The 14,293-nt window shown below is 35.7% G+C and overlaps 1 protein-coding gene across 1 annotated transcript in view; it reads left to right on the top strand.

The window, feature by feature from the left end:
- The first annotated feature begins 319 nt into the window (after window positions 1-319).
- LOC149797686 (ATP-dependent DNA helicase DDX11-like) overlaps window positions 320-14,293 on the top strand; it is a 148,136-nt gene continuing 134,162 nt past the window's right edge. Inside the window, exons 1-3 of the mRNA XM_089962606.1 lie at window positions 320-454; window positions 6,538-6,658; window positions 13,399-13,538. Of these exons, the coding sequence (XP_089818732.1) occupies window positions 6,577-6,658; window positions 13,399-13,538 (222 nt within the window). The 5' untranslated portion in view covers window positions 320-454; window positions 6,538-6,576. The remainder of the gene's footprint in view (window positions 455-6,537; window positions 6,659-13,398; window positions 13,539-14,293) is intronic.

The raw sequence follows: 14,293 nt of genomic DNA, 5'->3' as shown, positions 1-14,293 counted from the left end.
TGGGTCAACTTTCAACGTTAAAAGCAGACCCGGAGGGTCAGAATTCAACGAGGGTCAAAATTTAACACTATACCGGAACCTCACGCATTTTTAGGTCTCCAACCTTGACCAACAAGTAGGACTCCGCTTTTTTTATTCTGTACAATTTTTACTATTTAATGATATATGTACGACTAACAGTAAAATTATAAGCGACGATACTAGCCTCTGTGTCTATGTAGTTAGACACGATAGCGCAATTTCTTGAGAAAGTGCGCAACAAATCGGAATTCCGAATTGTTGCGTTATTCCAAGCTCAACAAGGTTTTTAAAGAAAAGGCGGGAAGATCCGAGACCGACGGAAGTAGTAAAATTTCATCTCAGGTTTATTAATCTGGCGTTTTTGTGACGGTCAAAGAATCAGAATTAGAAAATAAAATATAGTCCATAAGGACGATGTAACAAGACAGCCCATGTACTTGTTCCCACAGGGGCTCGTATCGTCGCTTACAATTGACCTGTCAAACATGTACTAAAAGTTATATAGTTATTATATAGTACATGTATGACAGGTCAGTTGTAAGCAACGATACGAGCCACTGTGCTTGTTTCTTATAAATATGCCTACATGTACGAATTATTTTAAAAGACTACAGTAATTCATCAAAAAATAATGTTTTTATGTATGCAGGTTTGCATATTTATTTTTCTCTAATATTTTCTAAGAAAAGTTTAGTATGGTGTGCTTTTTATTTTTAAGTTTTTGCTTTATTACAAGTTGTATTGTGCTGATATGTTTTGTATCATAACAATATTAACTTAATTTTAAAAAAAGGAAAATAATTATAAAATGACAGCAAATGAAGACGTTTATGCAGGGGGAATGGATGCTAGAACAGCCTGAGCTTTAACAATTTTTTTTTTAAAGTTAGAGAAGTGGGGGTAAAAAAATTTGTGTAATCATTTTTACTACTACAATAATTTCGTATCCGAATTTTTCAAGCAAGTTTGGTACTGTATTGTAGCAGTAATAATAAAAACAAACTGAGCTGGTTACTGGTAGCAGTAGTCCTACAATATAAAACATGGCACATGTTGTTTTTGTTTTAGTGTTATGATGCCCACAACATAAATATCAGCGTCGAGGTCCTACATGTGGGACTACTGGTATTGGTAGCAACAATATTTATATTCAGTGAGCATATAGCTGCTACCAAAGGAGTCTGATGTTTTATCATTAAGTTACCTTACAATAAAACACCTTATCTGTACTATAAATACTTGTATATTTATTGTACATATAAGGTGATTTCATGTTGTCACTGATTTCGTTTTGTACTTGATTGATAAAATGTCAGACTCTGTAATTTGCTACCTCTGCCAGCTGCTGAACGAAGAGAACTAAGTCGTGCTAGGATTTTAAAACTAGGAGTCCAGGACTCTTATTTTGGGAAAATCAGGAGTCCCACTAGCAAAAGTTGCAGTCCCCTACCAGAAGAATGTACACCTGAAATGGCTAAATTTCCAGATGAACCTGTGGTTGCCATCGAGTTTAATTTTCTAACTTCTTTAACACCACTGAATTGTCCATTAGAGTGAGCATGAACTGCTCCTGTGGCCTAGTGGTTAGAACATCCGCCTTTGATGTGGGAGGTCATGGGTTCGATCCCTGGCAGAGCCATACCAAAGACTTACAAAAATGGTACTAACAGCTGCCTCGCTTGGCGCTCAGCATTAAGAGGTTATTGTTAGGACTGGTTGGCCACGTGTCAGGATAATGTGACTGGGTGGGACATCATGTTACATGTCTGCGGCATGATGCCCCTGTGTTAGACATCACTATAAACCGCCACATTGCAGACATTGTAGCGATGTGACTGAAAAATTGATAAGGTTATGTTAAAAATCAAAATCACACACACACACACAGAGTGAGCATGGATTATGTCTGGCCAAGGAAAGGTCTTATTCCAAGCACTAAGTTATGCATTATACATAGTGTTCCATGTGAAATATCCATTCTAGCACTCTGCTGAATCTCATTACAATCTTTGTCAATTTTCACCAAAATAATTATCCAGATTTGTAAACAACATTTTGTCAAATGCTCAGCATGTCTTGATTTTGAGGTCACATGCACTATTTATTCGGCTACACTTGGAAACGAACACAGTAATGAAAGCTAAAGTTGTTCATTTGTTGTACTCTTATGCACAAATACATCACTGGGTCTTTCTGCCTCTGAATTCAGTCATTCAGTATATTTTCCCACCACTTTGTTGTTGTTGTTGTAGGGTTTAATGCCATTTTTCAGCACACAATAGGCTTTACATGGCGGCCATTATTAATGGTGGAGGAACAACCTGGGAAAACCCCAGAAAGAACCATCAACCCACTAGAAGCTACTGGCAAGCTTTCTCACATATTCACATTGGCTGAATCCGAGATTCGAACCCACACAGACATAGATCAGATGGCAGTGATCCCTAACAGAGAGCGCTTTCGGCCACTCGGGCCCCACCACCACCACTTTGCATCTAGTCAAGTCTTTGAACTTGTTGTCAAGCTATTATGTCATGTTCTTCAGATGTACTCTTACAATGACAACATGTATGTCTGAGGGTTTTTCAGCCTCTGAACTTTGTCATTGTAAATACAGTGGAACCTGTCTTGAAAGACCACCCCTTCTGCCAAAACATAATGGTCTCTCATGACAGGTGGTCTCTCATAACAGGTTATAACACTATATAATCTCTAAATCTGTACATGGAGAACCTGGTCTCTCAAGACAGGCGGTCTCTCATAGCAGTGGTCTCTCAAGACAGGTTTTACTGTATCAGCACAGCTAAAATAATCATTTGATCACATTTTCGCATTCAGCAGGTGGTTGAAGCAGGACTGGCAAGCCCTTGAATTTGCCATCCAGCAAAGGCATGTGCATGAAGGACTCCTTTATAAGTGATTTTCTGCATCCCAGATGGAACAATTGCATCCAAATACGCGTGATTAAGTGTTTGGGAAATAACTGGAACTGACATGAATTTCTGGTTGAAGATGAGACGGGGTATGTCATAATACAGCTATATTCCCTCAAATTGAGGTTCAGTACCAACAAAAGTTATTGACACAATCCATCTTTAGATACAAATATAAAACCTCTCCCGTGTGAAACCCTCCCTGATCCACACATTTTGTTGATTTTTAAGGAAAATTTTCTCTGTACCCTATCAAATTCTTGCCAATAATGTGAACTTCAAAAGAAAAGCCAAATGGTTTCCTTTGCATAAGTTATGATGTAAATTTTTTACGCTATTCATGAAATTATTCAGAGATAAACAAATGGGAACCCCATAAAAATGGGTATCCTCTCTGTACAAAAATAGTAAGATGGTGGTACTCAGCCCAACTGAAGCGCTTCCTAGTTACATTGTTATGGCTACAGTAAGTGGTTCACATGCATATGGTACCTTTACTCCATATTAATGACCACAGACACTTGTTTCTGTCGTCAAAAGCAGTAAACAGATAGCATCAGAGAGTTGTCATTTGTTTCTCTGTTTTTACTGGTAGAAACAAGTTCACGTACCTGTTTTGATAATGATATTTCATGGGTATCAAAGCGGCACGTCTTTTTACTGAAATTTACTAAAATATATACAAATATACATTTGTATGTGTAGACTAGTTTTTAATCGTCGATTGATGAATGTAAATGCTTTAAGCTTTGACTTTCCCTGTTGACTCAACAATGATGGTGGAAATTTTGCATTACTGTTGTATAAGTCGTGGATCGAGTATGTTAATGGGCTGACTCTGCTATAGGCTGATTTGTCCCATGGTTCTTTTAAACTCTTGATTAAGAAAGTAGATGATAACATGTACTACATTGCTGTAACAGTTAACTGGCAGGCCTATCTGTATGGAGTCAAATAGGTAACATGTGTTTTATTTATAGCACACTGCACTGTGAAACTTTGGTACATGTATATCAAATGCCTACAAAGCCATACACTCTATAAGGTAAAGGTTTAACTGTAAAAGCAGACCACTGTTCTGGAACCTAAGTGGCTTTAGAAAATGGGAGCCAAAAACAGTTATCTCCCCTGACAGTCTTATGCCTAATTAAAGATTTTGTCCATGTCTTTCACTCACACGATAATTGGGAGTTATACCATTGAACCTTAATTGTTGATAAAATTGCATTTGTCTCATAAATGTATAATTTTTTTCGAGTTGGCAACATTTGGCAACCTTTTGTGGTCACAAATCAGTGGAGACTAATCAATCAATGGATAAAGTAGGGTTGGGACACATCCCCTGATATTTATGTTTGAGTTGGCATCTTCCTGCCTAAATAATGGTCTTGTATAGTGCATTTCCTTGTTGACTGACAGGTGAATAAGAAGCCAAATTATCAGGAATATGTGGAAAAAAACAATAAAAAAACCCAAAAACCTTGGCTGCCTACATTGATGCTTTTCAACAGATTAATATCATATCACTTTAGTCTGACTTTACTTACTCTGATGTCCTTTTCCTAATGGATTCAAATTCTGATACCAGCAAATGGACAGGTTTTCACATTCTGTTGACCTACATTTAAATTGGCTGAAATGTGAAGGAAGTCTGGATACTTCTTCAATGTCAGATGTGTAACCCTGATATTTATGTTTTTGGGTCCATGTCTTATTGCCTGAATAATGTCATTTTGTAGCTTGTTTCCCAGTCTACTGAAGCCTGGAATGTTGAAATCAGATTAAGTTGAAATATGTTGCTTTAAATAAATAAATAAAAATATACCATAGGAGGGGACATTTATTAGAAGGGGGCTTCTGTTAGAATAACTATGTTGCTAATATTGAAGAAAGTGTTTGTATAACTTCACTGCATTCAAGATACACCTCTATTCGACAACACATGCACAACAGGGTCCAGAAACATAGATCGCACTATAAAATAGGGAGTGTGTTACCAAGGGACCTAAAAAAATCCACTTAACATCTAGAAAACTGTTGGGGTGGAGGTGGATTTGGGCTGTTAACTGAATTCTCATTTCATATTTTCATTGTGAATAATGGTCAATAAAGTACTTTTTCTAATGATTTTATACTTATTCTTCATAAATTACATTTGTTTTCAAAATCCAACATCTGAAAGATCTTTAACATTATTCTAACTGGTTTCAGCAACCATCATGTGATAACCAAAACATTTGTGTATTACATCACATCTTTCTTTTGTTGATTAGTCTGGTTCCTTGAGTGATATATAATAGTGTATTGTGTAGCAGGGATCAAGACTAACTGTTGTTACATGACCAAACAAGATTCCTTTTTTCAAAAACTAGGGACAATTATTTAGTGAGACAATTGACTACGTCAAAACTCAATTTTTGTATTGTTAGTTAGTAAAATATTAATGCTGTGATTTTATTGCAAGTAATAGTGAAACTTCTTGTCATCCTTGAGAATATCTCTCAAGTACCAATTCAGGAATTCTCTGACACTAGTTTCCCCCACAATGGTCCATATCTATGAAACAAAGTTCTTATTTTACGAAGTATTTATTTCACTCATTTGCCTTGCTATCTTTGATCACGGTTATAACTGAGTAGGTTAATTTAAGGTTGTTTAATTATATTATATAGACAATAACATTTATAACAGTGTTCGATTGATCGATGGAAAAGAGTTTGATTGACATATGACCGAGCCTGCTTGATCTTAAGCATGTAGGATTTGCACGACTTTTAACTTTTCCTTTTATTCCATCTCCTTTACTTGATTCAAAAGACATAATTAAGGTGAAAATACAAAGGAGGCCAACTTTTAATTCAGTGCAGGAATGCGATGAATGCTTTATGTTCTGCAAGTTCTTTGCAGGCCTGATTATTTAGTGGCTGGGTGGGTTTACAACCATTTTTCAGCACATGATATGCTGCTATACATGTTGTCCAGTATACATTGTGGAGGAAGAACCACTGACCCACTTGAAGCTACTGGGAGGCTTTCTTTTCCATGCATTGGCAAAGTCTGAGACTTGAACCCATACATACAGAGTTAAGATGGCAGTGATCAGGAAAGGTGAATGCTTGAGACTACTGGTCAACTGATTATTTAGTAATGAAATGAGTCCAACTGCATACTGCCCAGGTCTGTATCTTCCATCACAGTATGTGCCAGGAGATCTGGGTGTGTGCAGTTTGTAGAGAATAATCAGTAGAAATAACAACATTATCCCTGATCAACTGGCTCATTATGTGATGGAAGATCAGAGTCTGCGTTGTTTGCAGTTGGACTTTTAAGCACAAATTTTAAGTTACAAATCCAAATTAAATATCAAAAAGTTGTATGGAGAGATATTAAATCTTGTCAAATTATGGATGTGAGTGATAATTCATGGAACTAGAGAGAAACTTTGAGACAGTCCACTGTGAATAAGTCTTGAATAGATAAAATGACATTAAATAAGAATTTCCTACCATTTCAAATGTGTATCTGTTTTGGAAATTTGAATAGGATTTTGAGTCTGAATTTAAAAAAATGCATTTGCTTTTAGAAGTCTGAATCGGTGGTATAGCAGAAACCCAGAAAGAAAATGGATGGCTTTGATGATGATGATGACGAGTTACTGTCTGCTGTTGAAATAAACGTTGAAAACAATGGAGGAAAAGATTCAGGTTTGCTTTGTTGTGATTACAGTTTGCAAACTTAAAATGAAAAATTTTATTCATGAAGGTTATGTACACAATTTGGTAGGGTTCAGAAATTTTTATTTTTGTTTATGTACATACAGTTAGAAGACGGTTTGCAATTGTAATTATTTTCTCCTGCAAAACTTATGTGATTCATAGGAGTTCTTTCAACTGGTTGCATAGGCATTAAGACTTTTTCTGGTATTAGCTCAGTTTCTCAAATACTGTTCTGTGTACAGTCATGATTGTTATGTGTGTATCTTTGATGGAAAGAGTTAGTAATTGACCTACTTTTCATGCTCCTGTTAGAGAGTCTTCTTCCCGTCTGGGACATAAGGCTGCAACTGTCTTTTGCCATCTTGGTCGGTCTTAAGCAATGGCTTGCGTCTTGCCTCAGGAAAGTACCATCTCTTCCAGCTAAGTCATTGTATGTACAGTCATGAAAGTTAATGTGTGTATCTTTCAATGGAAAAAAATTGGTTATTGACCTACTTTTCATGCTCCAGATGAGAAATTACCTCGACAAAAAGACTCTTGTTGTAGACATTGTCAGTAACTTTCACAAGTCATCAACACTGGATGAATAACATGCCTTTGCAATATTTTCTTGACAGACTTCACTGTCACATTATGGGAAATATAATTGTGGGAAGCACATTTCAATTAAAAACTACTTCAGATTGGTAAGACTTCTTTGTGTCATATGATGGGAGATATAACTAGGAAGCACGTTTCAGTTAAAAACTACTTTAAATTAGTAAGACTTCACTGTGTCACATTATGAGAAAAATAACTGTGGGAAGCATGTTTCAATTAAAAACTACTTCAGATTGGTAAGACTTCTTTGTGTCATATGATGGAAGATATAACTAGGAAGCACATTTCAGTTAAAAACTACTTTAGATCAGTAATACTTCAGTGTGTCACATTATGAGAAAGATAACTATGGGAAGCACGTTTCAATTAAAAACTACTTCAGATAGGTAAGATTTAACATTTGAAGTAAATATTGGATAATATTTTCAGGTATTTGTATATTAAAAATTTTGATTTAACACTGGCATTTATATTTCAAATCGGTATGGGGTTGGAATCTTACATTAACATTTCTCTCTTTAACACTGGTGTGTTTTTTGTTTGAAAAAATTCCTAAGGATTGAAAATGGGACTCGTGCATATTGTAAAGTTCGATGAAACAATGGTGAAATTTTGAGTTGAAAATGTATACTTTATATAATAAATTATATGCAACTTGGTTGAGTAAGCTCTGATGTCTGTCGGCCTGATGACCTGTAGAGTCCATCATATATACCGTATTTACCGCATATGTTGGGACACCATATTTGTTGGGACACCATAAATTAATTTTAAAAGTATTTTTTTTTGTGCCCTGTATGTTCTGGGACACATTGTTTTTTTCGAGTCGTAAGTTGTGGGACACCTTTTAAATCATTCGAAAACTACATGTCGGAAATTGCAATCCAACTGAAATTTTATTTTTTAAATATAAAACTGTACTTGAGATAAAACTGTTTAATCCACTGCAGCAGCATCTCATCAACACAACCCTTCTCCTGCACATGTACGGTCTATTATTTTGGTACATGAATACTTTTTTAACTTTCTCATACCGTGAAAAATTGTTGGAACCTGAAGTGGAAACTGCAAGAACAAAAGAAGATTTTTTTCAAATCTGCAATAGTCTTGCTAATTCTCACACTTTTGATGCCCATCTTATTGTCAGTCCATCCAGGAATGCGATCAAAGTACACTAGAGTTTCATCCATGTTAATGATCATATTGTCTGCGAAATGATCTGTTTCTCTTCTGGCCATCACGAATTCATCATGTCATTTTATTTTCTCCAAATCTTCTGGATGATGCTGGGTCATCGATGTTCGCGCACGAAGCACTACCGTATTTACCGCATATGTTGGGACATGAAATAATTATTTTTTGTCCTGTCCCAAAACTTACGGTGAAACATTTTTTCACTTTGGTCATATGTCCCAAGACTTAAGAAACAAAACAAACTCGTATTGCATTTGTGCTCCCCCCCCAACTGCACGTCGTAATAAAATAAGTAAATAAAACGCTTAATTGATAATAAAAAGAAAGAAACTAACCTTGTGTTGTTATCATTTATTCCTTTTTTCAACATGAGCATTAAAGAATAAAATATTTCCACGAAATCCGTATAAGTAGCGTAGGCTTCCATACTGTAGCGTGTATCAATTATGTCTGATACCACACACCATGTTGTTCATTGACATGAACACTGAGAAACAATTGTTTGTGGTTGTGCTCAAAGGTTTGAACATGTTATCCAACTGAAAACTGGAGCCAAGAAAATCGCATACAAGAGGGAAATAGTCACCTGATATGTTGAAGACGCCATTCACGCATGACACAGTGTTGGGTGCAAAATAATCAAGATTGAATTATATCCAGGTCTACTGTATGACAATATTTCGCAAAAGAAAATCATCATTTGAAAACACATTCACTTGAGTGCAAGTTTCAGTCTTTTCACCAGCTTGGGTTACATAATTATCCTTACTATACCAAGCACATATAAGCCCTGGTGGTGAATAAACACGACTGGCAGCAAGCAGTTAACTCCTTCTTTGAACCTACTGACAGGACATCAAAGACAAAGGTTATTTTTATTACAAAGCAGGCGATCTCAGAAGCCAACCCCGGTTACTTTATTTTGTAAAGGATATCAATACAAAGGTTATTTTATTGCAAAGCAAGCCGACATCGGAAGTTGACTATGGATTCTGTGAAGTGAGTTGATTTTTTTTTTTTTAATATACAAAGACGGCCGAGATATGGAAGCATACTTGTGTTCCTTTTCAACTGTATTCATGGGAATTTTGAAAATAAATTGAAACAATGGAACAAATTTTAAAGTGACACAATATAGTGCTTTGTGCACAGATGTTGATGACCCAGCGTCACCCAGAATATTTGGAGAAAATAAAATCATGTGATGAATTCGTTAAGGCCAGAAGAGAACTATACTGTATGCCAGTATCTCGCAAATAAAAATCATTATTTTAAAACACATTCACTTGAGTGCAAGTGACAATCTTTTCGCCAGCGCGGGTTACATACGTATCATTAATATTTACCCGCAGACATCAGTGCACCTTTGTATTAATTATTACTAAAGATGCCAAGCACATATAAGCCCTAGTGGTAAATAAACACAACTGGCAGCCAGCAGTAAACTTCTTTGAACTTGCCGACATGACATCAAAGACAAAGGTTATTTTTATTACAAAGCAAGCAGACGTTGGAAGCCAACTATGGACTCGGAAGCCGAATTTTTTTTAAAGGATATCAGTACAAAGGTTATTTGATTGCAAAGCAAGCTGACCTCAGATGCCGACTACTGGATTCTTTTAAGTGTGCCGATTTATTTTTTTAGCTTGAATATACAAAGACTGCCGAGATATGGAAGCTAACTTTGGTTTCTTTTCAACAGTATTCACAAAAAGTTTGACAATAAAGTAAAACAATGGAACAGTTTTTAAAGTTGCACAATATACCGTATTTACCGTATATGTTGGGACACCGTATTTGTTGGGACACCATAAATTAATTTTAAAAGTAATTTTTTTGTGCACTGTATGTTCTGGGACACATCGTTTTTTTTCAAGTCGTAAGTTGTGGGACACCATTTAAATCATTTGAAAATTACATGTCGGAAATTGCACTCCAACTGAAATTTTATTTAACAAAATATAAAACTGTATACTTGACATAAAACTCTTCAGTCCACTGCAGCAGTATCTCATCAACACAACCCTTCTCCTGCACACATATGATCTATTCTTTTGGTACATGAATATATTTTTAGCTTTCTCGTACCTTGAAAAAATGTTAGAGACAACACACCACCTGAAGCGGAAACTGGAAGAACAAAAGTCAGATGTTTTCAAATCTGCACTAGTCTGCACTAATTCTCACACTTTTGATGTCCATCTTATAGTCAGTCCATCCAGGAATGTGATCAAAGAACACTAGAGTTTTATCCATGTTAATGATCATATTGTCGGCGAAATGATCTATTCATCACATGATTTTATTTTGCTCCAAATCTTCTGGATGATGCTGGGTCATCGATGTTTGCGCACGAAGCATTATATTGTAAACTTTAAAAACTGTTTCACTTTATTTTAAAAAAATGTCGTGAATACTGGTGAAAAGAAACCAAAGTTAGCTTCCATATCTTGGCCATCTTTGTATATTCAAGGCTAAAATATAAAAAAATCGGCACACGTAAAAGAATCCAAGTCGGCTTCTGAGGTCAGCTTGCTTTGCAATAAAATAACCTTTGTATTGATATCCTTTAAAAGAATTCTGCTTCCGAGTCCAAAGTCGGCTTCTGACGTCGACTTGCTTTGTGATAAAAATAACCTTTGTCTTTGATGTCCTGTTGGTAAGTTCAAAGAAGTTTACTGTTGGCTGCCAGCTGTGTTTATTTACCACCAGGGCTTCTATGTGCTTTGCGATTTTTGTAGTAATTATTACAAAGGTGCACTGATGTCTGCGGATAAATAGTAATGATACTTTTGTAACCCGCGCTGGCGAAAAGATTGTCACTTGCACTCAAGTGAATGTGTTTTTAAATAATGATTTTTATTTGTGAGATACTTTCAGACAGTAGACCTGGATATAAATTATTCTTGACTATTTTGAACCTAACACCATGCCATGCGTGAATGGCAGTTGTCTTCAATATATCGGTTGATTATTTCCCTCTCGTTTGCGAATTCATCGACATCTGTGCACAAAGCACTATATTGCGTCAAAATTTGTTCCATTGTTTCAATTTATTTTCAAAATTCCCGTGAATGTAATTGAAAAGGAACCCAAGTTTGCTTCCATATCTCGGCCGTCTTTGTATATTAAACAAAAAGAAAAAAAAGAAAGAAAAACTTCGGCTCACTTCACAAAATCCAGTCAGCTTCTGATGTCGGCTTGCTTTGCAATAAAATAACTTTTGTATTGATATCCTTTACCAAAAAAATAAAAAGTAACCAAAGTCGGCTTCTGAGATCGGCTTGCTTTGTAATAAAAATCACCTTTTGTCTTTGATGTCCTGTTGGTAGGTTCAAAGAAAACTGATTGCTGCCAGTCGTGTTTATTCACCACCAGGGTTTCTATGTATGTGTTTGGCATCTGTGGTTGCAATTAATACAAAGGATCATTGATGTCTGCAGGTAAATAGTATGGATAATTCTGTAACCCAAGCTGGTGAAAAGATTGTCAATTACACTTAAGTGAATGTGTTTTCAAATGATCATTTTTATTTGCGACATACTGTCATACAGTAGACCTGGATATAATTCAGTCTTGATTATTTTGCACCCAACACCGTGTCATGCGTGAATGGCGTCTTCAAGATATCGGTTGACTATTTCCCTCTTGTTTGTGATTTTGTTGGCTCCAGTTTTCAGTTGGATAACATGTTCAAACTTTGGAGCACAACCACACACAATTGCTTCTCAATGTTCATGTGAACAACGTGGTGCGTGGTATCGGACATAATTGATACACACTACAGTATGGAATCCTACGCTTACAGATTTCGTGGAAATATTTTATCGTGTCCCAACATATGCGGTAAATACAGTATTTGTGTAGTATAATTAAAAAAATAATCTACACGGTGATCAGAATTTTGCTATCTATCACCAATGCATAATGAAGGATTAATTTTCTCACATTCCTGAATGAAACATAGGGGTTGAAGTAAAAATGGTATATTGTGAATGCTATTCTACTTTCATACAGTAAAAGACCCATTGAAAATTTTCTTGACCTAGGATAGAATGTTATATTTTCACTGAAAGATTCAGTGTAAACTTCAAATGATGTTGAAATGCATGTCAAAGAACAGTAAAGATTAACATATCCTCCATCAGTGTTCTAGTCAGCATTGGAAAACATAATTAGTTTGAACTGGTTTACTGTCTATATAAATCTCTGTTGAAGATTGATTGATTGACAGATGTCATCTAAGAATAAATTGTTTAGTTCTCTCCCCCCCCCGATTGCCCCATCATGCATTGGCTACTTTTCATGGTAGAGCACATTTGCAGTAAATCTGAATATTTTGGACGTACATTTTTTTGTTATGCCCCACTGTATCTGTGTTAGTGTCATATAGTGTTACTGTAATTCATGCATATCTGCCTGTCACGTTTCCTGAATGAAACAAGGGTTGAAGTAAAAATTTCTCGATTAGGTTTTGCATTTGGGTAAGTTTTCACATACTGTGATGAGCATTGTTCTCCAAGAATGTGTTCTAGTTTAGTATTTAACTTTACTTTGCTGTTTGATTTTTGTTTTCAAAGAGTTATTCCACTTAATCAAAGCACCCATAACATTTGGGTGTCAGTTTTTAAGACTGATATATGCACTTAAACTGCTTCCTTTCGTACATGTTATTATCCTTAATGTGACCCCTTTTATCTCTTATACTGTTAGTATTATGTAATTGGAAAACTGCTCTAAGAACTTCTCTTGAAAATATTTACCTTTAAATAAAGCCTAACCAGAGTGTCTATTTAAGCCTAACCAGAGTGTGTATTTTACGCCTAACCAGAGTGTGTATATTTTATGCAAGACTTTGATATATTTCACTATTTCAGTATTATCTCAGTTTGAACAGATCTTTTTTGTCTCACATCATCTTTTATTTGTTGCAGGTGAAGGAAAGACTGTTGTTGTTCCAGATGACTTCTCCTTTCCTTTTGAGGCTTATGACATTCAGAAAGATTTTATGAAGGAACTGTATAAATGTCTAGAGCTGGGAAATGTTGGGATTTTTGAGAGTCCCACTGGGACTGTAAGCATCACATAAGTCTTGTTGTCACGGCTAATTAAAAGGCAGTAAAACCTCAATGTAACCCAGCTTCCTCTGCAGACTGCTAATTTATTTTGGTCTTTTCGAGACATGGAGTGGAGTACACAATATTTATTTACTTTGTTCTCTTGAGTCCTCAAAATCCAAGTGCTCATGCTCATCTTTGTAAGGAGTAAAAGGACATATTTTCAGTCAGTTAAATTTCATGTGCTCACAGTCATCCATGTTTTTTTTTTTGATGAGCTAAATACTTGTATTTATAATGAGTTCAAATGCTCATACAGTGCTGTTATGTTTTGAGTTAAAGCACTGGTGCTCATACTTGTACCCATGTTAAAGTCCTCGTTCTTATATTGATACACTTGCTTTGAGATCTAGGAGTACCATAAACTCCAGAGGACATCTTGATATTAAATTATTTCAGAAAAAAACATACATTTAAACGCTGCATAATTCTCAAAGATGATTACCTTTCTTCTTGAGTGACCTTGATTTGGGGATCATATTTCCTGGGTCTATTGGAATAGGCAAAGAATGTCCAGACCCTAATTTCTTTGGGAAACCAAGCATGTGTGCTTAAGGTGTGGACCTAGTTTAACTTGCCTTGTAAAATTGATGATTAAAACCCTGATTGATAATATATCTATTGTCTTTACCAGAATTTAAATCCCTTCTTTGCCTCACTATTAGTGCATCTCACTTGACTGGGGAAGTGCAATGTGTGAGATCCTTGTTTT

Source organism: Sinohyriopsis cumingii, chromosome 6 (assembly GCF_028554795.1).
Source record: "Sinohyriopsis cumingii isolate HCF-2022 chromosome 6, ASM2855479v2, whole genome shotgun sequence".
Lineage (NCBI taxonomy): Eukaryota > Metazoa > Mollusca > Bivalvia > Unionida > Unionidae > Sinohyriopsis > Sinohyriopsis cumingii.
The sequence above is the reverse complement of the archived record's forward strand: the minus strand, read 5'-3'. Positions and strand labels throughout refer to the sequence as shown.